At 41.3% G+C, this 26,816-nt stretch overlaps 1 protein-coding gene across 3 annotated transcripts in view; it reads left to right on the top strand.

The window, feature by feature from the left end:
• Nucleotides 1-26,816, top strand: part of prex2 (phosphatidylinositol-3,4,5-trisphosphate-dependent Rac exchange factor 2) — a 248,085-nt gene that overhangs the window by 134,420 nt on the left and 86,849 nt on the right. For all 3 annotated transcript variants that reach the window (XM_048596382.1, XM_048596381.1, XM_048596383.1), the window contains 3 exons: nucleotides 8,494-8,678; nucleotides 17,732-17,893; nucleotides 23,892-24,114. In XM_048596382.1, the coding sequence (XP_048452339.1) occupies nucleotides 8,494-8,678; nucleotides 17,732-17,893; nucleotides 23,892-24,114 (570 nt within the window). The remainder of the gene's footprint in view (nucleotides 1-8,493; nucleotides 8,679-17,731; nucleotides 17,894-23,891; nucleotides 24,115-26,816) is intronic.

The following is a 26,816-nucleotide window of genomic DNA, read 5'->3' as shown; positions in this document are numbered from 1 at the left end:
ATGAACAGCATTATCTTAATAGTGACCATCTTCTAATAGTTTAACTACTGCTATAACTTTTCGGATAGAGAATGTTTGCTTTTGGTATTATCATTAGTTTGATGTCCCAGACAGCATGGTTCAGAATCTACTTCATACTGTCACTTAAGCTCCTGCAGGTTTGAGTCTGGGTGACATGGTAGCTCAGTGATTAGCATTGCTACCTCACATCACCAGGAACCTAGGTTCAGTTTTACCCTCAGGTAGAATTTGTACGTTCTCCTCGTATCTACAGGTGTTCTGATTTCCTCCCTCAGTCCAAAGATGTGTGGGTTAGGTGGATTGGCCATGCTAAATTGACCATAGTGTCCAGGGATGTGGATTAGTCATGGGAAATGCAACGTTATACAGCGAGGGAGTGTGATTTATGTTTGGAAGGTCAGTGTGGACTCAGTGGGCTGAATGGCCTGCTTCCACGCTGTAGAGATTCTTAAAAAAAGTTATTGTGCAGACGCAGTGTTATGTTCCTATGATGAGCAATTCTTATGTTATCTCCCAAAACATAAGATATTTGGGTTTGGTTATTATGGTATTGAAGAATCCAAAAGACGTTTATTAAAACTATTATGTACAAAGATTACATTCCTCTGGTATACAGTGTCTGGTCTAATATCAAGCTATGAGTTTGCAATGGAAGGCAGCTTTTATTAGAGTGTCATACTTCAAGTGATCCGTGGTAAGATGGAGTAGGAGGATTTTAAAGCCTCGCGTCACATGTTGTGATGATTATTGATATCATAAGCATTCCTCTTAAGGAATATTGACCCTGAGCCATAACACAAACATACCATTTTGATTCATAAATCTGCAATTGTCCTCACTTCCCCTGTTCAAACTGTAGCCTAAATTAATAGATACTAAGATTGAGTGAACAGTTAAGTAAAATACGCTATTTTGTGAAGTTTGCACCATTTTGCTATTTGTTTAGATCTGTCATCAGTAGGAAAAGATAATTCTTTTTTCTTGAATGTTGTACCTTCTGTTTAGATTTCATGTACAAGGAAGGACAAACACATTGAATTTATGTATTTGAATTCAGTTGAATATCTGCATTGTTCTGCCTGACGCCATATCCTCAGTGACCTTTGCCGTGACTTTGCTGAACTGATTGTTTCACTGTACATGATGTCAGGTTATCATATCTTTCTGAGTATCCAACAACTATCAAAATGTACCAACACAATTAGAGTTACAGAATTAAACAGATCATCATTTTATTTTTATTTCAATATGTCCCAGATTAAAAGAAGGAAAATAATATTTTAGGTAAAACCGGTATATGTTTCTCATTTCAAAACTCTGAGTGAAAAGCAGAACTGAGCAATAGTAGTTAATTTTCAAATATAGTGGCACTGAAGGCAATTTAAACAGTGCCCAATCCCTGCCAACAGAGGTTGGGGGTAAAATTGTTAAGAATGGGTAACCCAACCCTAATCTCCTCACAAAGGCAAAGCACTGTGGCTAATGGAAATCTGAAATAAGACTCAGAAATGCTGGAAATACTCAGCAGATGAGATAGCATCTATAGATAGAAAAGAAAATAACATTTCACATGAGTGACTTCCCCTTGGAACTAGTATGCCTGCTTCAGGCTCAGCCAAGACAGATGAATAATCTGCAATAATTGCCTGGTAATAAACAGATTCTTTGCCTCAAATTTTAGTGGTAATTTAATGACTGTGCATCAGCTTTAAGGTGTAGCTGCTAAAGAGGAGCATGTCAAGCATTCTATCTAGATGCATCACGGTTTGGTACGCCAACTGCTCTGCCCAGGACTGTAAGGAACTACAGAGAGTTGTGAACACAGCCCAGTCCATCACGCAAGCCAACCTTCCATCCATTGACTTCATCTACACCTCTTATTGCTGCAGAAAGGCAGCCAACATCACCAAAGACCCCTCCCAGCCTGGTTATAATCTCTTCCAACCTCTTCCATCAGGCAGAAGATACAAAAGTTTAAATACATGTACCAAAAGGTTCAAGAACACATTCTTCTCTGCTGTTATTAGACCTCTCAAATTTCAAAATATTGATCGTGCTTTTGGTGCACTTTCTTTGCAGTTGTAACTTTGTATTCGTCACTCTGTTCAGTCACCCTGCGATCTTTGTGTCTTTGTATGTTAGAATCTGCCCATACCATGCAAAGCAAAACTTTTCACTGTACTTGGGTATATATGACAATAATAATAAATCAAATTTGTTTTCCCACCAGTTAGGGAACTAGAAAGTTAAGGAATACTCCTCCATGTCATTTAAGGCAAGTGTGTGCTGTGATTTTTCTTTCTCCCTGTGATGGAATATCTAGATGACTCACCACACCTTATAATCCCCCCACTTCCCATTATCTCACTCCACCTTTCCCAACCCACAGCTAACTGCTACCCTACTGCTATTGGCTCACCACCCCTCCCTCGAGATGATGTCTCCCCACTTTGAGAACCTCCTAGGCCTACATCTTCCTGACAACACATAGCATCTGCTGATTACTTCTGTGACTCTGTGACCTGTTGTCCTTTATTGCTGCCATGCTCTGAACCTCATTTTCCCACCCAAATCACTTCCCAGTCTTCTCAGTTCCACGTTTCACAGCATTGGGCACCTCACTACCAGTCTCGCAGCTTATTGGCTGTAGAGAAGGAAGAGAAATGAACAAACTATAATTAATTTCTGCTATCAGATTAGCCAGGACTTTGATATTCCTGCCAACTCTCAGTTCCCTGCTGGTGACAGATCCTTTCCATTTCATTGGAAAATATATGGGGTCATGCGGTTTTAAAAAATGATTGTACTGAATAGAAACTTGCATCATTAAATAACTATAAAAATTAAATATGAGTGTACTTTAAATGAAGGGCTAACATTTGAATATAAATAAGAAAATTGGGATTTCTGTTAGTGTAAACATGCATTTTATTTGTAACCTATTTCAAAATGTACTTACAACATGTGACAATTATTGCCAGAATTTGTCTTAGAATATGTATCGGCGACATGCATTATATTGCATCATTGAAACATTGTCATCTATATGGATTTTAGTAAAGCCTTTGACAAGATTCCACATGGTAGTCTAATTAGTAAAGTTTGATCACATGGGATTCATGGTGAGCTTGCCAATTGGATACTGTAGTGATTGTAACAAGGTCAGCCGGGTGGATCTCATAAAATATGAGTTCCCTGATTAGGGCTATTAACTTGGTCCAATCAGGGAGCCCTGGCTGACAGATCTAAACAGGAGCATCAGATATCCTGTTCACTTTGAGAGCTGGCTCTGAGGGAGCTGGATCAGTACCAAGGACTTTCCATGTGTATCTAAAGGGTGACTTGGTGACAGAATACTGGCCGCTCTGGAGTTATTTCAGATATAAAATTGGCTTGATGGTAAGAGTCACAGTGTGGTAATGGATGGTTGTTTTTTGGACTGGAGGCCTGTGACTAGCAGTGTTCCACCGGGATCAGTACTGGGTCCACTTTTGTTTGTCATTTATATGAAGGATTTCAATGAGAATATAGGAGACGTAGTTAATAAGTTTGCAGATGACACCAAAATTGATGATATAGTGGACAATGAACAAGGTTACCTAAGATTACAAAGAGATCTTGATCAATTGGGTCAATGAGCTGAGGAGTGGCTGATGGAGTATAATTTGGATAAATGTGAGGTATTGCATTTGGTCAAACAAACAAGGGGAGGTTGCTGGGTAGTGTTATAGAACAGAGAGACCGAGGAGTTCAGGTACATAATTCTTTGAAATTTGCAGCACAGGTAGACAGGTGGTTAATAAGGTGTTTAGCATGGTTGCCTTCATTGCCCAGACCTTTGAGTATATGAGTTGGAATGTCACGTCGAGGCCTCTTCTGGAGTATGTATGCAGTTCTGGTCACCCTGTTATAGGAAGGGTGCTATTAAATTGGAGAGGGTTCAGAAAAGATTTACCAGGATGTTGCTGGGAATGGAAGGTTTGTGTTATGAAAATAGGCTGGGACTTCTTTCACTAGAGCGTAGGAGATTGAGGAGTGACCTTATAGAGGCTTATAAAATCGTGAGGGGCTCAGATAAGGTAAATAGCAATGAGCTTTTCCCTAGCATGGGGGAGTTCAAAACTAGGAGGACATATTTTTAAGGTGAGAGGAGGATGTTTCAAAAAGGACATGAGGGCAAATTTTTTACACAGACAATGTTTTGTGCATGGAATGAACTGCCAGAGGAAGTGTTAAATGCAGATAGGGTTACACCATTTAAAAGACATTTGGATAAGTACATGAATAGGAAAGGTTTGGAGGGATACGCGCCAAACGCAGGCAGTGGGAACTAATTTAGTTTGGGAACATGGTTGGTGTGGACTAGTTGGTTCGAAGGGTCTGTTTCCATGCTGTATGACTCTGATTTTTTTGCCTCTACTGTCGGGACAATGGGAGGCAATGACCTGGTGGTATTGTTGCTGGACTGTTAATCCAGAGACCCAGGTAATGTTCTGGGGACCTGAATTCAAATCTTGCCACGGTCGATGGTAGAATTCGAATTCAGCAAAAATCTGGAATTGAAAGTCTAATGATGACCATGAAAAGATTGTTGGAAAAAAAGATCAGGTTAATGCCCTTTAGGGAAGGAAACTGCCTTCCTAACCTAGCCTGGCCTGCATGTGACTCCAGACGCACAGCAATGTGGTTGACTCTTAACTGCAGTTAGGGATGGACTAGCCTAACAGTGATTCCCTCATCCTGTTAATGAATTTGCAGAAAATAAATTAGAGGAGTATCAGATCTCAAAAGGTAACATTACATGTCATGTTCTTTCTACTTGGAAGGGATAGGACCCTGCATGTGAATATATGTAGCTACTAGCACCTGCAACTGAGCCTGGTGAATAATCTTCATATTGTTCTAGTACAGTCAGGATTGTTTAGCAAATGTTGTCTACGCACAGAATCATACCTCATGTGAAACACTATGTTGTGAGTTTTGCAAACACGGGCTAGTTGAGTACAATCAATAATCTTCCTGCTTCCAGATCCTGAAGGGACATGCTGTTTGATGCCGTGCACCCATCATTCAAACCTCGGGCCTAAATACATGGCATCACACCTGCACTGACATGGATATATCACATTACTCATTTGCGTGGTAATCAGAACATCTTTTTCACTTGGAGACAGAGACTTGTTACTTGAGAATAACATTTGTGTTGAAGCAACATGAAATGGCTAATTTGATCTTGTGATTTGAACTGGGTGGATCTTATTGATTATGGGATCCTTAATTAGGGTTGTTAACCTGGAGTAATCAGGGAGCCCTGGCTGACAAATATAAACAGGAGATTAGGAGTCTCTTCACTTCAGGGACTGCCTCCGAGCTGGCTGGTCAGAGCCCATGTACAATGCACATGTAAATAAAGGGTGACTTGGTGATGGGATACCGGCATCTGTGCAGTTCTTTCAGATTTGTTGCTCAATTCTTTGAAATGCCTTACCTTTCCATGGTCATCTCAGATAGATTCAGCACTTTTCAGGAGTGCAAGTGGCAGCCTTAGACCCATTCATGAGTTTCCATGCTTAACAGTGTGCAGTGATCTGATTGGGGTATCCATTATCCCACAGGACAACTTTGATGCACCCTATGATGACATTAAGTTTGCATAATGTGCAAATGGCATGTGGTCAATTTCCAAAGAGGCCAACCTTACAGAAGGAATTGTAGAGCCTAGAGTGTTTGAGTTAACTTTAATTGATCAAAGATTTACAGTTACAAATAACAAGTGAATAAAGACAGTTAGTCTAAAGGTCTTCCAGGTTTGACTAAGTACAGAAACATTCTGGATATGATTGTTACAGAGATTGTAGGAACTGCTGGAGAATCTGAGATAACAAGGTGTAGAGCTGGATGAACACAGCAGGCCAAGCAGCGTCAGAGGAGCAGGAAAGCTGTTGTTTCGGGACAAGACACTTTTTGATTGAACAAGTTTCACAGAATTTATCAAGTTTAAAAAATGTGTACATAGGAAATTATACTTAATAAGGCAGTGATTCCAGCTGATTTACGTTGGAATACCAGATGTCGACTTAACCCTGACTGGTGCTTGTCTTTCTTTATGTCGCATTCACCGAGGTCTAACTCACTTCTTTCTGTTGTGCACTGGTCTGCTATGAGTCAATGATTATTAACCCTTGCTGGCACTAATCTAGTGCATGGTCAGCGGCATGTCTGAACTTTAAATGGCTTACCAGCATACGCATAGCGCATGATCAGTCCTGGGTCGGCTGAACAGTGAGTGTCCAATTCCTGATAAGTTTTGCTCAGAGTGATGATCATCTGAGTGATATCACTTCCTGTTATTTCCTGACTGGTTCCCATAATGTCAGTCACATAAGAGATCATCTCCTTATCCTGCTTTTTCCCTGATAACTTTATGGATTTCTACTAAGATAATGGGACACCACCTATGTAATTTGTATGTCTGCTTGCTTGAGATAAAAGAATACGCAGTGTCATGTCCTGAATGTCTAATTGACACATCAGCTGTTTTAGAGAGTACAAGAAGCTACTGATAGATCTTATCTAAAAGAATCATTTATCAATGTGTGGCTTCATTCAGATTCAGAGGCCTGAGCCTGATCCCTGAAAGAAGTTAACTAAAAATAATAAGAGTGCAGTTACTCCAACATAAAAATCTATGCACATTCTGTCCAGAAATCATCAGACAACTGGTATGTTAAAACTGAGATAACAAAATATACACAAATTATTCGATGTAATACATTCAGTAAATATGTATCAAAATATCCACAGGACTATTTACAGTAATTTTGCTGTATACAGACCTGTTAAAAAAGTAACTTTCTCTTTAAAGTACTGAATTAAGAAACTAAGTTAGCCTCAAACCAAATTGTTTCACTTCAAAGAGTCAGGATGAATATTTGTCCTTCCATAAAACTATGTCTCTTGACCACAATGTTTGTTCTATCCTGAGGTATTAAAACAGTTATAAAACCATAAACCCATGATTCTGCTTTTGTCAAAAAAAAACTCAAAGAACTGCGGATGCGGGAAATCAGAAACAAAAACAGAAATTGCTGGAAAATATCAGCAGCTCTGGCAGCATCTGTGGATAGAAATCAGAGTTCATGTTTTGGGTCCAGTGACCCTTCTTCAGAACCGATGGTAGCTAGGAAAAGGATGGCTTTTATGCAGAAGATGGACTGGGGGAAGGGGGAGAGCAAACTATACGGTGAGATAGAGCCCAAAGAGAGAGAAGAACAGTTGGACAGACAAAGGAATTGCTTAAGGTCAGTCTTGGAGAATAAATAGCTGCTAATGGGGACTATTCGTAGAATCCCTACAGTGTGGAAACAGGCCGTTTGGCCCAACAAGTCCACACTGACCCTCAGAGCATCCCAATCAGACCCATTCCCCTAATCTACACTTCCCTGCACACTATGGGCAATTTAGCATGGCCAATCCACCTAGCCTGCACATCTTGGGACTGTGGGAGAAAACCTGAGCACCCGGAGGAAACCCATGCAGCTGCAGGGAGAATGTGCAAACTCTACACAGACAGTCACCTGAGGGTGGAATCGAACCCAAGTCCCAGGCCCTGTGAGGCAGCAGTGCTAACCACTGAGCCACTGACAATGGGTACAAGTGTGGTAGCAGCTCATGTGATGACGAGGCCTGGCCTGTAGGGGGTTGGGGAAAGCATGGGGAAAGATGTTCAAGCCCTAAAATTGTTGATCTTGATATTAAGTCCAGAATGCTGCAGGGTTCCCAAATGGAAAATGAGGTGCTGTTCTTCCAGCTTGTGCTGAGCTTCACTGAAACCCTGCAGCAAGCCTGAGACAGAGATTTTGGCCAGGGAACAGGGTGGTGTGTTAAAGTGGCACGCAACTGTAAGCTCAGGATCTTTTTTGCAGACAGAATGTAGGTGTTCTGCAAAGCAGTTACCCAGTCTCCACTTTGTTTCCTCTACATAGAGGAGACCACATTATTAGCAACTAGTCCACTGTATTCCCCCACCCCATCTTTTCTATAAAATCCATCCTCTTCCAAGCTTCCATCAGTTCTGAAGAAAGGTCGCTGCCAGATCTGCTGAGATTTTCCAGCAATTTCAGTTTTGGTTTCAAAAATCTAGGGACATATTAATTGTAAAAACCAAAAGAATTGCGGATGCTGTAAATCAGGAACAAAAACAGAAGTTGTCGGAAAAGCTCAGCAGGTCTGGCAGCGTCTGTGAAGGAAAAAAAGAGTTAATGTTTTGGGTTTGCTGACCATTCCTCAGAACTTACATTGTTGTTGTGACATGTTAATTGTATTGTAAAAGTACAAGCAGATTTGACTGTTCATAAAACCAGAAAGTATATTACTGATATGTATTCACGTTTTAATTGAAGTAGATTGTCTATTTTGTTTTGTTTTGAAGTAAAAGGATGTTGGGTTGACATAGTGTTGTTTTTCCTCTAGAAGTCTTCGATAAGTTTAATACAATGGCTTTAATTGATGGGAAGAAGGACCATGTGAGCCTAACAGTAGATAATGTACATTTGGAATATGGTGTTGTATATGAATATGACAGCACTGCTGGAACAAAGTGCCATGTTCTGGAAAAAATGAGTGAGCCGAAGGGATTTTTCAACCTAACTGCAAAGGTATGATTAGAAATATTAAGGAAAACATTTGTAACAATTCATGTGTGTCTAACAAATAAACTTCTTCAAGAAGAATTAGCTTGTCAACAACTAATGTGAAAGATGGGCATATGAACTATAAGACCATAAGATGTAGGAGCAGAATTAGACCATTCAAGCCATCAAGCCTGCTCTGGCATTTGATCATGGCTGATATGTTTCTCAACCCCATTCTCCTGCCTTCTCCCCAGAACCTTTGATCCCCTTACTAATCAAGAACCTATCTATCCCTGCCTCAAAGGCACTCAATGACATGGCTTCACAGCCCTCAGTGGCTATATATTTTGTGTGGTTGGGCAGCAAGCCTATTCTTTTCTCTGCTCTTCTGGAGATTGGTACCCAACATTGATGGGTATATAGGATGCCTCAAATAATTGGTACAACTTTCATAAGAATAGTGGGGGAGATGGAAAGAGTTATGTTGGTGGAGAAAGCTGGGAACATTCATGTGTCCATGCACAGATTAAATGACTGGTTTCATTATTTAGTAGGGAGGAGTCCAGTATTATGAGTTTATGATGCTTGTACAGGTAGATTACCACATAGGTACCAATAATTTGGGAAGCACAGAAGTTTGTTCCAATACAAGAGTTCCTTATCCAGATCCTGAGAAGTGTAAAGGCAAGGTGTTGTGATATTGCTGGGTGTGTTTCTATGACTCTATGAGTCATGTTCTATGACTCTATGCCTCTAGTTCAGAAGGTATTAACAATATGGCAAGTTTACGTAGATAAGATAAATTGTGTCAATTCAGCATAGACCGTTTGAACTGCAACCACCGGAACCATAATCTCTGCCACCTGGAAAATTATGGGTAGCAGATATGTGGGAACTGCACCATTGCAAGTTCCCCTCTAAGCCTCTCAGCATCCTGACTTGGAAATATATGTCATTCCTTCACAGTTGCTATGTCAATATCCTGGAACTCTCTTCCTCATGACACTGTGGGTGCCACTACACCACAAGTGTTCCAAAGGCAGCTCATACCTTCAAGACAATTAAGGATGGACAATAAATGGAGATCTAGCCAATGACACCCACATCCCATGAATGAATAACAAAATAAAGCACTAATCATTGTTCCCTCTAAGATGTGTTGGCCATGCAGCCTCTCCAAAGGTCTACGCGTTGACTTCAGGCCTCAGAAGTTACAGCCATGCATGGATATCAGAAGTGCATGCAGAAGAAAGCAAGATTTGAGGGAATTATTAAGTGAAGTGCTCATTCAGAGCCAGTGCAGACATGATGGGCAGAATGGTTTCCTCATGTCCTGTACCAGTCTTTGCTTCTGTAAATAAACATTACAAAATTGACCGCAGAGATCAGAAAGCCAGACCTGTCAACCAAGTTCGGTAGTTCTGTTGAAGAGTCACTGGACCCAAAACATTAAATCTGCTTTCTCACCACAGCTGCTGTTAGACCTGCTGAGTTTTTCCAGCTACTTCTATGTTTGTTGGCAACCAAATAATGCTTTGGAGAAGGTACAGAAAAGGTTTACCAGGATGCTGCCTGGTATGGGGAATTTTAGCTATGAAGAAAGGTTGGATAGACTGGGATAACAAGGTGTAGAGCTGGATGAACACAGCAGGCCAAGCAGCATCAGAGGAGCAGGAAAGCTGACGTTTCGGCCTTAGACCCTTCTTCAGACTGGGTTTGTTTTCACTGGAACACAGGAGGTTGAGGGGTGACCTGATGGAAGTTTATAAGATTGTGAATGGCATAGATGAAGTGGATAGTATCAGGCTTTTTACCATGGTGGAGGGGTCAATTACTTGGTGCCAAAGGTTCAAGGTGTGGGGGGCTGCAGAGTTTAAAAGAGATGCGCGAGACAAGTTTTTCACACAAAGGGTGGTGAGTGCCTGGAATGTGTTGCCAGAGGAGGTGGTGGAAGTAGACTCAATAGCAACATTCAGGAAGCACCTGGATGAATACACGAATAGGAAGGGAATAGAGGGATATGGATCCTGTAAGTGAAGACAGTTTTCGTATGGAAGGGCAAAATATGTCAACACAGGTTTGGAGGGCTGAAGGGCCTGTTTCTGTGCTGTATTGTTCTTTGTTTTGTTCTCTTTTTTGTTTTCCCTGGGGTTCAGCTGTTTTAATGCTCTAATGGAGGTTTGGGCTTTCAACTTAACCTCATTAAGCACTCTCGGCTGAAAGCCTGTGCATCCATTTGTCTGTTTGAAAGCTAATATAAAGAAGTAGTGATATGCTGGGGAATTACTGAAATATTCCGTAATTGAAAACGTGAAAAATGAAGCAATATCCTAGAAATGTGTGAATAATGTAGGAGTGTTGGAATTAATCGTGGGAAGTTGAGAAATTGCTGGACCAGAAATAATTTGTTGTTACAATCGAGTTTTATAAGGTTACATTATGGTCTGAGACTACATCTTCAAATGTAGAATAAATGTAGAGGATTTTATTGCCACTTTGTGGTCTGCCTGACGTAAGCCTGTGACATTTGATTGTTAGAGATCAAAGGAGGAGTCAGATTGTTTTCCTCCAAAGAAGATGAAAAATATTAATGATTTTTCTAATGATTTCCATGCCCAGACCAATAAATTTGAAAAGAGATCTGAACTTCTAGGCTGCTAACATTATCAAAGCTTCCTCCTACCCTGGTAATGCTCTATTCCAACCTCTTCCATCAGGCAAAAGATACAGAAACTTAAAGACACGCACCAATAGGTTCAAGAACAGTTTCTTCCCTGCTGATATTAGACTGCTGAATGGATCTCTCTAACTTCAAATAATGTTGATCTTGCTAATGCTGTCCTTGCTTTTGTGCACATCCTGTGTAGCCGAAACCTTGTATGCCTCACTCTGTCTAAGCACCCAATGATCTGTATGTCCTTGTTTGCTATGATCTGCCTGTACAGCTCACAAAACAAAGCTTTTCGCTATATTTAAGTACAATAAATCAAAACAAACATTTGAAAGAACATTTGCAACTACTTAACATTTTAGAATTTTTCTTGAAACAAATGACCAGAAACACTAATCAAAAAATTAAGCTTTTTTTTTTCCCAGACAACTTCTACTTTCAGCTCAAAATTGATTTCAAATAATTCAGCTGAGTTTGGCATTTCCTGATCTGTGAATTCTCCCCCTTCCCCCATTGTCAAAATGGGGTCTATTGGAAATGGGATGACACTTGCAGATCTAGCTCACAGCTGCCATTTATAATGGTCCACAGAATCTCACACCTCAGTAAAAATGTGTTGTTGTTTTATTGCAATGATTAGCTACTTTGGAGCATTCCAAAATCAGCACTGAATTCAACAATATTGATGCGAAATCTTGGCTGCAAATCTTGTGTACTTTTCCTTTGCACGTTTGGGTTTTGTCTTTATTTTATACTTTTTAAAAAATATGCAGCTGTTTATAATACTGTCATTTATACCTCCTCCAGCCACATCTTTTATTTCCTTTCTGATCGCATTACCTTGCTCAAGAACTACCATTTCCTTTGTCATTTAGAAACATAGGAACATGCGTAGGCCATTCAGCCCCTTGAGCCTGTTCCACCATTTAATGAGATTTTGGATGATCTGTGGCCTAACTACATACAGCTGCCTTTGATCCATATCCATTAATACCTTTGCTTAAGAAGACAATTATCTCTATTATTTCCTGTCCTGTCACAAATGTTCCGTTTTATTCTTTTTCTGCATTTGCCCCTTTACCCCATAGTTAAATCATAATGCATTTCTGACTTTTCCAAGTCCTCAAAAAGTCATAGAGTCATGGAGATATGCAGCACGGCAACAGACCCTTTGGTCCAACTCATCCATGCCGACCAGATATCCTAAATTAATCTAGTCCCATTTGCTAGCATATGGCCCGTATCTCTCTAAACCTTTCCTCGTCACATACTCATCCAGATACCTTTTAAAGGTTGTAATTGTACCAGCTTCCACTATTTCCTCTGACAGCTCATTCCACACATGCAACACCCTCTGTGTGCCCCTTAGATCCCTTTTAAATCTTTCCCTCTCACCTTAAACCTATAATCTCTAGTTTTAGACTCCCCTGGCCTGGGGAAAAGACCTTGTCTATTTACACTATCCATGCCCCTCATGACCGAGTACACCTCTATAAGGTCACCCCTCAGCCTCTGCCGCACCAGGGAAAATAAGCCCAGCCTATTCAGCCTTCCGCGATAGCTCAAATCCTCCAATCCTGGCAACATCCTTGTAAATCTTTTCTGAATCCTTTCAAGTTTCACAACATCCTTCCTATAGCAAGGAGACCAGAATTGCATGCAGTATTCTAAAAGTGGCTTAAGCAATATCCTGTATGGCCGCAACATGACCTCCCAACTCATTTACTCAATGCACTGACCAATAAAAGCAAGCATACCAAATGCCTTCTTCACTATCCTATCTGCTTGCGACTCCACTTTAAAGGAACTATGAACCTGCACTCCAAGGTCTCTTTGTTCAGCAACACTCCCCAGGACCTTACTATTAAGAATATAAGTCCTGCCCTGATTTGCCTTTTCAAAATGCAGCACCTCACATTTATCTAAATTAAACTCCATCTCCCACTCCACGGCCCATTGGCCTATCTGATCAAGATCCCATTGTACTCTGAGATAACTTTTCTTTGCTGTCCTTCACACCACCAATTTTAGTGTCAACTGCAAACTTACTAACCACATCTCCTATGTTCACTTCCAAATCATTTATATAAATGATGAAAGGCAGTGGATCCAGCACAGATCCTTGTGGCTCACCAGTGATGAAGGTCATTGAATTAATCAAGTGGTATACCAAACCATTGCCTCCAGGCTACTGTCACAACTTCCTTTTCTCTTCATTCTTATTTAACAATGGCTTCCACATCACTAAGTAGCCAATACTTCAACTATGTTTATGGCATCAAAGGACCATAAGAAATAAGAACAGGAGTACACCATTCAGCCCCTTGAGCCTGCTCCACCATGCAATAGGATCTCGGCTGATCCGACATTACTCATGTCCACTTTCCTGCCTTTTCCCCATAACCCTTGATTCCCTTACTGACCAAGAATCTATCTATCTCAGCCTTAAATGTACAGCTGTCTGTGGCAAGGTGTTCCAAGGACTCTCAGCTCCCTGACAGTTTAAATTCCTCCTCCCTTTTCAAAAAGGGGTGTCACATTAGTAGTTTTCCAATCCTCTGGCACTTCTCCAGAATCAAACAATTTTTGGAAAGTCATAACCAATGCATCCATTATCTCTGAGCTACCTCTTTTAGGATCTTAGGATGCAAGCCATCAGGATCAGGGATTGTAATTGCCTTTAGCCCTGTTAGTTTGTATCATTTTTTTTTAGTGATAGTGATGGTAATGATACGTAATTCCTCCCCATATACTTTAGTATTACTGCATTGTTCAAAGTATCTTCCACCGTAAAGACTGATGCAAAATATCTGTTGCACTCCTCTGCCAGATCTTCCCAGATTCATTTTCCAAAGAGTCTATGTTTGTTTTGACCTCTCCCTTCCTTTTTATATATTTAAAGAAGCTCTGTTAGTATCTTTCATTCCTCACTAGTTTGCTCCCATTGTTTCTTTTCTCTGTCTTTACTATCTTTGCTGGATTCTAAATTTATTTCAGTCTTTGGGGCTATCATTGACCTTAACCTCCTTATGCACGTTTTATTTCAAGTTAATACTCTTCCTAACTTCATTGGTTGGCCATGGTCTTTCCTCCTTACAAAGTTGTGTTTTTGCTGAAAGTCATGAATGACCTCCTTAAATGTCTGCCACTGCTTGCTCACTGTCATTCTTGCCAATCTGTCCGTCCAGTTTATTTTAGCTAATTCTATCCTCATTTTGTTGCAGTTTCCTTTATTTAAGTTAAAAACAATTGTTTCTGACCCAAATTTCTCACTCTCAAACTGAATATTAAATTCTGTCTTTGAGTCATAGAGTCATACGGCATGGAAACACACCCTTCGGTTCAACCAGTTCATGCCAAACATAATCCCAAATTAAACTAGTCCCACCTGCCTGCTCCTGACCTATATCCCTCCAAACCTTTCCTAATAATGTACTTATCCAAATGTCTTTTAAACTTTGTAATTGTACCCACATCCACTACTTGCCAGGAAGTTGATTCCACATGCAAATCACTCTGTGTGAAACATTTGCCCCTCATGTCTTTTTTTAAATCTCTCTCCTCTCACCTTAAAAATGTGCCTAGTCTAGAAATCCCCCACCCTAGTGAAAAGAGAACTACCATTAACTCTATACTCCTCATTATTTTATAAACTTCTATCAGGTCACCTCTCAACCTCTTACACTTCAGTGAAAAAAGTCAAGTTGTGATCATTACTTCCTGGGGAATCTTTTACTCTGAAGTCATTTATTAAACCTGCCTTGTTACCCACTACCATATTCAAGATAGCCTGATCCCTGGTAGACTTAATGACATATTACTCTAGGAAATTATCTCAAATACACTCTGTGAATTAATTGTCATAACTACTCTTTCCAATTTGATTAATCCAATAAACATGAAGCTTAAAGTCACTCATAATTATTGCTCTATTTTTTTTACATGCTCTGATTATTTGTTGACTTATAACCTTCCCTACCGAGTGGCTACCATTTGGTGGTGTGTAGACTACTCCAACCAATGTCTTCTTTCCCTTGCTGCTTTTTACCTTCACCCAAAAGGACTCCACATCATCCGAGCCTAGATCGTCTCTTACAACTATCCTCATTTTGTTTCTTATTACCCCATCACTTACTCCATTCCTCCTGTCTTTCCGAAAGGTCAAATATCACTGAATATGATGTTCCTAGTTTTGATCCCCTTGTAACCATGTTTCTGTAATGGCTATGAGATCATATTCATTTATAATACCTTGATTTGCAATGTCAGTTCATCTATCTTTTTTCGAATGCTTCATCCATTAAGATACAAAACCTTTAAGTTCGATCTATTATTGAATTTCCCTACACTTTTATGGCTCCTTGGCATAATATAACATTCATACATTCTGTCCCTTTCTTTTAACAATCAACCCCATCACTAACCAACAATCCTATCTTCTCCTCTATCTCTGATATTATAATTCTATCCCCCTCCCCCAACTCTTTAGTTTAAAACCCTATCTATAGCCTTAGTTGTGCAATTTGCATCAAAACAGCTCCCTCCTTCTCAGTTCTGGTGGTGAACGTCCCATGAATTCAAACCTGTTTCTCCCGCACCAATCATCGAGCAATGCATTTACCTTTTTAATTTTGCTGACCCTGCACCAAACCTGTGGCTCAGGTAGTAATCTGGTGGTTATTACCTTTTTGGCTCTGCTACTCAATGTAGACCCTAGCTGCTTGTATTCTGTCAGCAGAACCTCTTTTCCTTTTCTACCTATATCATTGGTATCTATGTGGACCACAACAACTGCATCTTTTCTCTCCCACTCCAAGTTCCTCTGCAGCGGAAATGAGATATCGTGAGCCCAGGCACCAGGCAGGCAACACAGCTTTCGAAAATCTCAATCCTGGCCACAGATAGTAGTGTCTATTCCACTGACTATACTATTCCTGATTACAACTACATTTTTATTTTCTCCCTCTCTTGAATGCCTCCCTGTATCACAGTGCTATGGTCAGTTTGCTCATCCTCCCTACTGCCCCCAGTCTCATCCACACAGGTAGCAAGCATCTCAAACCTGTTATACCAGCTTAGGGCTGAGGCTCCTTCAGCACTACCTCCTGGATTCCTCTACCTGCCTCGCTCATAATCACACCCTCCTGGCCTGACCACTGACCGAATTTGAGGTAGTTAATCTAAGGGGTGTTCCTACCTCCTGAAGCCCAGCCTCCAGGTAACTCTCCCCCTCCCTGATGTGTTGCAGTTTTTAAAGTTCAGACTGTAGCTCATCAAATCTTGAGCTAGAATTCCTCAAGCAACCAACATTTGCTGCAGATGTGGTCATTATGAACCAGAATGGGGTCCATCATAGAGTCAGACAGCATAAACACATATCCTTCAGTCCAACCAGTCCATGCCAAATGTAAGCCAAACTAAACTAGCCCCACCTGCCTGCTCCTGGCCCATATCCCTCTAAATCTTTCCTATTCATTAATTTATTCAAATGTATTTTAAACATTGTAATTGTATCCATATCAGTTACAATACATTGCCTGGCCTGGCATCTTTATTTTATTTACTTAAGTCTTAATTTGTTTTCTTAAACTTTTGTACTGCTCTTTTAGTTCGTAATCTGTAAATATTTCCCCTATTTGCCTTCAATCTGAAAGTAACCTATAATAGATAGTCAAATTAACAGCTATTACTAATCAATGAACACATGGTTTTCGTGTGATGTCACTCTGCTTTGTAATAGACTCCAAATCCTGTGCTTCAGTTTATCCTGTTACAGGGAGGTGATATCGCTAGACTATTAATCCAGAAACTCATCTCATGTTCTGGGGACCTGGCCTTGAATACCACCATGGAAGATGGTGGAATTTGAATTCAATTAAAAAAAATCCAGAATTAAGAATCTACTGATGATACCATTGCCAATTGTCAGAAAAACCCACATGGCTCACTAATGTCTTTCGGGGAAGGGAATCTGCCGCCCTCGCCTGGTCTGGCCTACACGTAACTGCAGATCCACAGCAATGTGGCTGGCTCTGAAATGGCCAAGCCTGCCAGGGGCAGCTAGGCAAGGACAACAAATACTGGCCAGCCAGCAATGCCCATGTTCCACAAATGAATGAAAAAACTTTCCAAACTATGAGGCAAAAAAGCAAGTAAAAAGCACCTCTTCTCCTCTGCACAGATGCTAGGAATATGTGGTTGCACTGACGTGGCTTCTTCTTACTGTACTGACTGGTAGCGTAATGAAAGCTCACTTACTGAGAATCGTTGGAAACATTCTGTTCTTTTATCTCAAGGGTTTAGCATGTTGCATATAATTTTGTTAGATATGTCTTCCTTCTTCCTTCATTCCTCAGTTTGGAATGTGCTCCAAATTACAATTTACTATTGACCATTTCTTTAATAGATCCTTGAATGTTTCGCTGAGAATGATGAGCAGTTTGTAGAATACTGCAGCAGACTAAGCTGCTTAGATGAAGTGACGCCTCCCGAACTGCATTCTAGATTCAGCGTTATGCGCAGTGAGAAGCTTGAGCAAATTAACCGAAGGATCACAAACTACAAGAAGGTAAGCAGTTATTTGAGGTGCTGAGATTTCGAGGAGCTAGCTTCCATCTGCATAAGTACAGATATTCCCTGGAAAACTTAATAAAAACACAACACCATTTAATGATGGCTAAAATTTACAGTGTTGTGGACGTGCTGGGCTAGGGTGGTCAAAGTCAGAGGTCAAACAACACCAGGTTCTAGTCCAACAGGTTTATTTGAAATCACAAGCTTTCGGAGCAGCAGGTTCAAAGCTTGCGATTTCACATAAACCTGTTGGACTATAACCTAGTGTTGTTTGACCTCTGACTAAAATTTACTGATCTTAGATGATTCTACCAATTCATATCATTTTGTAACAATGGGGAACCTTTGCTATTTTGTGAATCCTAATGCAGGTACAATCATTGTCTCATTTTAAATCTCAATGCTAATATATGTCTGCTCATATGTGAGTGGTTGTGTAAAATGTGGATAAAGTTGCCTTCTAAGAATTGAAACCCCTTCCTTTTGAAATGTTCATGTTCACGTCAGTTCTTCCTTCAGTCACTTTCTCCATAAATGTCTAATAGCCTTGTTGTTATTGAACTAAATAGAGATTGTAAGATGCCAATTTTGATCTTTTCATTGATTGAGGTTATCCGATTTCAACCAAAGTAAATAAAATTTCAAGTAAATGCATAAGAATACACTTCTATGTGTTTGTTATTAAGCAGCCATGCTTAAAATGCTGTGCGGTTAACTCTGTGATTAGTCTGTCTCTGTATGATGGCCCAGAATTTTTATGAAAAATAACAGTAAGTGAGCACCAGTCTACCAGAAAATTTTGTTTAAAGACCATATCTTTTTATTATTCTTTATTCTTGGCTTTGAACCAAAAAGCAAAAAGGCCTGTTTTGAACCAAGGATTATGGAAACAATAGCTGCACCTTTTAAAAACATGTAACCTGACATGCATTGTACTCTTTATACTGCTGGTTGTTCAAACTCTGGGGAGAGAGTGCAGATGAGCTGGAGCCAGGCTGTGAATATGAATGGAGATTTGCCTGGCAGCAAGTTGCTGGAGAATGGTTACCCACTGTCAAAGACAACTGTTTTCTGCCTGCCACCAACTATATGATTGGCTCCCAGGTCGCTGAAAAGCTTGTGGGTGGGAATGCTTGGAACGAAGCCATCAAACCTTCAAAAAGGAAAGAGCTGTCCTTCTTCCTACACTAAAAAAATTGTCCCCTCAAACCTGAAGAAAGCTAGTTTAATCCTCCTTATCAGTTATTGTAAGCTGTAGCTCTTAACCAGCTAGTCACATATGTTGTAAGACGAACCAGTCACCTTGTGCCTCTTTTAAGTGAAAGTACTTGTAGAGTGAAGATTAGGGAGTAGCTGGGCCTGACAAGCCAAAAGGTCCATGTCAGCAAATCCTAAGATAAAATCAAAGAACTGCAGATGCTGGAAATTTGAAACAAAAAAGCAGGTCTGGCAGCAGCTGTGGAGAGAGAAAAAGTCAGGATTTTGAGTCCAGTGACCCTTCTTCAGAAGTGTTAGTAACTAGGAAAAGGTGGTATATATGCTGAAGGTGGAGGTGAGTTTGGAGAAGGAGTGAGTGAATTGGTGGAGACAGAAGCCCAAGAGAGAAAGGTAGCTAAGCAGACAAAGGATGGATGATGGTAAGCTAGGGAGAAAGAAAAGCCACTGCAGACTTCATATCGGTCTCCCTGAGAGTAAACCTGAGGAAAGCAATGGGCCAAATGGAGTGCCTGGCCATACACTAAGATCCTGTACAGACCAGCTGGCGGAGGTATTCACTGACATCTTCAATATCTCCCTCCTGTAATTCGAAGCCCCCACTTGCTTCCAAAAGACCACCATCATCCCTGTGCCAAAGAAAGCACAGGCAACATGCCTAAATGACTACCACCCAGTGGCTCTGACCCCTATAATCGTGAAGTGCTTTGAGAGGCTGGTCATGGCCTACATCAGCTCTAGTCTCCCAGCCTACCTCGATCCCCTGTAATTCACCTACCGACGTAACAGGTCCACAGCCGATGCCATTTCCCTCGCCCTGTACTCATCCTTGGAACATTTGGATAACAAGGACATCCACATCAGGCTCCTTCTCATTGTCTACAGCTCCACCTTCAACACCATAATTCCCACCAGACTGATCTCAAAACTCCGAGACCTCGGTCTCAGCTCCACCCTCTGCAATTGGATCTTGGTCTGTGCACCTCCTGTGCAGCTGTAACCTTGCATGCCTCACTCTGTCTAAGCGCCCTATGATCTGTAAGTCCTTGTTTGCTGTGATCTGCCTGTACTGTTTGCAAAACAAAACTTTTCACTGTCCTTAGGTACACGTGACTACAATGAACCAAATCAAGCCAGATATAATCAAGCTGATAATGGGGACCTTAAGTCAGTGAAAATAGCACAGCCAATCCATTTTTACCTAGACAACAAGGTGCAGAGATGGATGAACACAGCAGGCCAAGCAGCATCATAGGAGCAGAAAGGCTGACGTTTCGGGCCTAGACCCTTCATCAGAAAAAGGGCTTACTTTTGTCCCCCTCCATCCACACAAAAACGAATACCGCTCACGTTTGGACATAGAGCAGTTTTTCTGCCGCCTCCACCTCCATGCTTACTTCTTCAACCGTGAACCTAACCATCCCTCTACTGACCCCTTCTCCTGCCTCCAACACACCCCCTCCTCCTGGACACCACCCCAAGGCCTCCTACCTTCCCTTGACCATTTTCTGATAAAGGGTCTAGGCCCGAAACGTCAGCCTTTCTGCTCCTATGATGCTGCTTGGCCTGCCGTGTTCATCTAGCTCTGCACATTGTTGTCTCGGATTCTCCAGCATCTGCAGTTCCTACTATCTCTGATTCCATTTTTACCTACTCATGTTCCCCATTATCAGCTCTTCTTTCTCCCTGGCTTACCATTATCCAATCCTTTGTCTACCTGACTACCTTTCTCTATTTCTGGCCTCTGTCTCTATACGCTTACTCCTTCTCCACCCCCACCTCCATCTTCAGCAAATATACCACCTTTGAGTAGCTACTAGTAGGTTTGAAGAACAGTCACTGGACGCGCAATGTTAACTCTGCTTTCTCTCCACAGATGTTGCCAGACTTCAGAGTTTCTCCAGCAATTTTGTAAATAAAGTAACATTGGGATTAATAAGAATACAGTTAAAATACATTTAAAACTATACCATTTAAAATTAAAGCTGGAAACTCACCAACTCACAAGGTTCCTTCACTGACATCTTCCAAACCTATGATTTCCGTCAGAAACAGAAACAGAAATTGCTGGAGAAACTCCTGGCAGCATCTGTGGAGAGAAAACGGGGTTAACATTTCGGGTTCGGTCTTCAGGTGATCTCTACCACCTGGAAGATAATGTAGAAGCAGCCTTTGCAAGTTCCTCTCCAAGCCACACCCCATCCTGACTTGGAACGACATTGCCGTTACCTCACTGTTGCTAGATGAAAACATGGAGGGGTCTTACCAGCAAACCCCATCTACTTTGGCCACCATTCTTCAGTATTGACTGCTGAGGCACTGAAGTTGGGGATCAGGCTGCAATGTGACCCGGGGTGACAAAGAAGACACAAGTAAATCCCACCTGCCATCCGCAGCTGATCATTCACAATCACAGGGAACTCAACAGGGTCACCAGGATTGCCCAATGTGCAGTCCTACCACGATGCCCAGACTGTGATATTGTCCAAAGAAGCACGTCATCCCAGTGAGGGCTTCATCTAAAGGGGCAAGATAAGACAAAGGTTAAAAACATGTTGTGAATAAAACGTTTTTAAAGAGAGACTCTCTCAGCAGGTGTGTGGCCTAAATTGACAGCATTGTGGTTCACCACCCAATTTGCAATTTTTCACAAAGCTCACTTCCTCTGCTGTGAGTCCAGACAACACAACACTCAGCCTCGCCTGTTCAGGCCTGATGGAAACAATCTTCATGAGTATGTCTGTGTGTCTGATTCCCTAGCCTGACAAACCTCATGGATTTCAGACTGCATTCCTGCTCCCCACCCCCACACTCAATCTCAGGATTATACTTCCCATTCTGCCCTACCATAGGTCTGCAGCTCCAGGTTCAGACCCTCCCTCCCTTCAACATTTTCCCAAGAATGTAACAATCCCCTCTTCCCCTGTACATGAGTCTTCATTCCCAAACCATGGGATGTGGCCACAATGGGAAAGCTAGGCCATGCATCCACACACCCCCCCATATGCGACCTATTACCCGTCTCCCTGTGCCATCCCATTCCCCATGCCCTGATGACTTCCCAAACTCACTTAGCATCCCTCCTCCTTCCCTTGTCATCCATCCCCATGGTTCCCAGAACAGACTAGACTGGACTAGAATAAACTCCCAGCATAGCATCCAGTTATGACTGGTGCTTTGAATGGGCTGGCAGGAGTGAGGAGATGGGTGGTATAAAGAGAGGAAAGTTGAAATGGGAGCAGACAGTGAGAGGGGAGAGAGCAGAGTCACAGGAAGAAGATAGATAGACAAGAGGAGCAGGGAGAATGGAAAGTGTGGGGAAATGAGAAGGAGATGGGACAATGAGGATTCAGGGAGCAGTTATGGAGGGATGGGCAGGTCAATAATAATGTATCATTACAGTAAGTGTATTGTGTTGCATTATGAAGTATTAGAGAAATGGAAGTTGCTTTTCATATGAGAAGTAGTGGGATCAATGCTGCATCCTGATGGAGAAAGTAATGGCAGATAGGTCATATCTGTGTCCCAGGCTGATGCTCTGGAGGTTAACTTCAAATCTTGTCACAACTTGTGGGAGAGTTTGAATTCAGTTAATTAAGTCTGGGATGGATAACTAGTTTTAGTAATGGTGACCAGGAATTGCCAATTTAAACCTACAAAGACATGAGGGAGGAGCTGGCCAGGGTTGATCTGAAGGGGAGCCTGGCAGGGAAGGCGGTGGAGCAGCGACGGCCAGAGTTTCTCGGGGTAATTCGGAAGACACAGCAGAAATTCATCCCAAGGAGGAAGAAATATACTAAGACAAGGATGAGGCAACCATGGCAGACAAGGGAAGTCAGGGACAGCATAAATGAAAAAACGTGCAATGTGGTGAAGATTAGAGGGAAGCCTTTAATCACCTTTAATTGATACTGTTAATACTAACAACTCGTTCATGATCACTGTTGTGAATGATTTGTGAAACATGCATGCAATTGGGAAAATAGCTGAGACCTCTGTGATCTCTAGCTAGTTTAATGCTTAATCATGTCGATACTGAGGAATTGTTCTAGTGTTTTTTGTTTCAGCTTAATTCCATGTCAGTTGATTTCTAATGATCTTAATTGAATGCTGCTGACTGTTTCCAAGGCAAATAAATATTTGCAATTAATGTGATTTGAGTGCAATGAGATTTCATCGAAGGATCACTGATTTTAGTAGATCATGATTAGTTGTGAACTAATGGCTGAACGAACACAGATTATCACAAGAAAATGCAAGTAAACCCTGCTGAGTATAGAATGATGTCTGAGTAGTTCGGAATGGTATGTGTGTTGTTAATTGACAAACTAATCAGCCTTTTGTGTTGAGGAAGAGATATAGCAAATCAGAAAATACAGGGGTTTCAAAGGATCCCTCTGGGCCTCCATCAAGAAATGCAACATAGATGTCAATGTATGGGAGACCCTCGTTTAGAAGAAACTGACTTGGAGGAAACACCTATATGAAGGATACAATTCATCAAGAGATTCTGTCAGCAACAGCAAGCATGGAAAAGGAACCGGAGAAAGGAATGTCTTTGATGTCCAGGTCCAGGTCCAGGTCCAGGTCAAGGTTTTTGTATCTCAGTGTCATAGAAATGATGAAGACGGTTCCTGTACAGGGGAGTCATTGAGTTGGGAGTTTTCAATCCAGTCCTCATTCTTTTATCTTTACTGTTGTTAACGGTATTGGGATTGACATTAATGCTTTTGTATCAGTCAGTATGATTTGTGACTTTGACCATATTTTCGGTTTAGTTTTCACGAGTTCTGAAAAACCGAGCCTGGCCAACCTTCAAGCAAGCCAAGTCCAAGATTTCTCCATTGCATAGCAGTGACTTCTGCCCAACCAATTGCCATTTAAATGTGATGGAAGTGTCGTATCCTAAAAATGTTGCATCATTGGGCAGTGCATTTGGTGTACAACTGGACAGTAGGAGACAGCCCAGCACTGATGTCAACCCCCAAAAGTTAAACTGTGGTATGACCTCTGATTTTGTCTTTCATTGACTTTGCTGAAAATAAATAATGGAAGTTTGAATGGGTGAATTCAAAAATAGGCAATGTGCAAGCTATAAAATGACTTACTCACCAAATGTGAGAGGGCATATTTTATCTGTGGTCTCACATCCAATATTCTTGCATGATGATAATGCCAAATGTAGCAGCATCAAAGATAATGGCTAACAAGTTAAATTCATCTGGTGAGGAAAATTATCTGAACTGGTAGAGCTCTTGCTTTTCATGTGAGAGGTAGCGGGATTGATGCCTGCGTTCTCCATGCCTTTTCATAGGGAAACTAGTGGCAGTGTGTTTCTAGGCTTCTAATTGAGCAGTCCCAGACTATTGCTCCATAGATGTAAGTTCAAATCTCATCACAGTATGTGGGGGAGGTTGAATTCAATTAATTAAGTCTGGAATTGAAAGCTAGTCTCAGTAATGGTGACCAGGAATCATTCATTTATACCTACAAAGACATGAGGTAGGAACTGGCCAGGGTTGATTGGAAGGGGAGCCTAGCAGGGAAGATGGTGGAGCAGCAATGGCAGAAGTTTTTAGGGGGTAATTCAAGAAACAGCAGAAATTCAGATGGTGGAATTTCAATTCAATAAATATCTGGAATTAAGAATCTAATGACGACTTTGAATCCATTGTCGATTGTCAGAAAAATCTATCTGGTTCACTAATGTCCTTTTAGGGAGGGAAACTGCTATCCTTACCTGGTCTGGCCTACAGGTGACTCCAGACCCACAGCAATGTGGTTGACTCTTAACTGCCCTCTGGGCAATTAGGGATGGGCAATAAATGTTGCCCTCATCCCGTGAATGAATAAAGAAAAAGAAATATGAAAGAAATGGACAATTGATGAAGATTAGTGGGAAGCCTTTAAAAACCAGCAGAGGACAGCTACAAAAAAAAAAGAGGGAGAAGATTAGATATGAAGGTAAGCAAACTAGTAACATAAAAGAATATGGTAAGAATTTTTTTTTTTAGATTTATAAAAAGGTAAGAGAGAAACAAGGGTGGACATTGGACCATGGGAAAAAGAGGCTGAAGAAATAGTAATGGGGAACAAAAAACAGCAGAGGAATTGAATAAGTACTTTACACCAGTCTTACAGTTAAAAACACTAGCAGCATACCAGAACTTCAGGAAAGTCAGGGAGGCAGAGGTGAGTGTAGTGACCATCATAAGGAGAAGGTGCTGGGGAAGCTAAAAGGTCTGAAGTTGGATAAATCACTGATTAGATGGACTACACTCCTTGGTTCTGAACATGATAGCTGAGGAGATTATAGAGTCATTAGTGGTGATCCTTCAGGAATCAATGGAGTCGGGGAAGGTCCCAAAGGACTGGAAACTGGCTAATAAAGCAATTGTCTTTAAGAAGGGAGGGAGGCAGAAGATGGGAAATTATAGGTCGATTAACTTGGCTTCAGTAGTTGGTAAAATTTTGGAATCCATGATTAAGGATGAGATTGCGGAGTATTTGGAAGTGCTTGTTAAAATAGGGCTCAGTCAGAAGAGCTTTGTCAAGGGGAGGTCATGCCTGACAAGTCTGTTAGAATTCTTTGAGGAAGTAACAAGCAAGTTAGACAAAGGAGAGCCAGTGGATGTGATCTATTTGGATTTCCAGAAGGCCTTTGACAAAGTGCCACACAGGAGACTGCTAAATAAGACAGGAGTTTGTGGTATTAGGGGAAAGGTACTGGCATGGATAGAGGATTGGATGACTGACAGAATGCAGAAAGTGGAATAAAGGGGTCTTTTCAGGGTGGCAACTGGTGATTACTAGAGTTCAAGTATTCATGTTATTATTAACAATCTGGACACAGGAACTGAGGACATTGCTATAAAGTTTGCAGGTGACACAAAGATAGGTGGGGGGGAAGGTAGTGTTGAGGAGGTAGGGAGACTGCAAAGGATTTGGACAAGCTAGGAGAGTGGGCAAAGAAGGGGCATATGGAATATAATGTGGGAAAATTTGAAGCTGTGCAGTTTAGTAGGAAGAATAGAGATGTTGACCATTCTCTAAATGGGGAAAGGCTTCAGAAACCTGAAGCACAAAGGAACTAAAAAGTCCAAATTCAAGATTCTCTTTAGGTTAACATGCAGGTGCAGTTGGAGGTTAGGAAGACAATTGCAGTTAGGAAATGCAATGTTAGCATTTTGAGAGGGCTAGACTACAAGAGCAGGATGTACTGCTGAGGCTGTAGAAGGCTCTGGTCAGACCGCATTTGGATTATTGCAAGCAGTTTTGGACCCTATATCTAAGGAAGGATGTGCTGGCCTTGGAGGGATCCAGAGGATTATCCTACGGATGAAGGGGACGTCATATGAGGAGTGGTTGAGGATGCTTCCTCTGTACTCGGTGGAGTTTAGAAGGATGAAGAGGGAACTGACTGAAACTCTCAGAATACTGAGAACACTGGATAGAGTGGACATGGAAAAGATGTTTTCACCATTCAGTGAGATCATGCATGATCTGTGGCCTAATTCCATATACCCACCTTCAGCATTATCTCTTACTACCCTTGCTTAACAAAATGCATCTATCTTAGATTTATAATTAACAACTGATCCAGCATCCACTGCCATTTGTGGAAGAGAGTTCCAAACATCCCCCACCCTCTGTGTGTAGAAGTGCTTCCTGACATCTCTCCTGAACAGTCTGATCCTCATTCT

Source organism: Rhincodon typus, chromosome 4 (assembly GCF_021869965.1).
Source record: "Rhincodon typus isolate 14 chromosome 4, sRhiTyp1.1, whole genome shotgun sequence".
Classification (NCBI taxonomy): domain Eukaryota; kingdom Metazoa; phylum Chordata; class Chondrichthyes; order Orectolobiformes; family Rhincodontidae; genus Rhincodon; species Rhincodon typus.
This window is presented reverse-complemented; position numbering and strand designations above follow the sequence as displayed.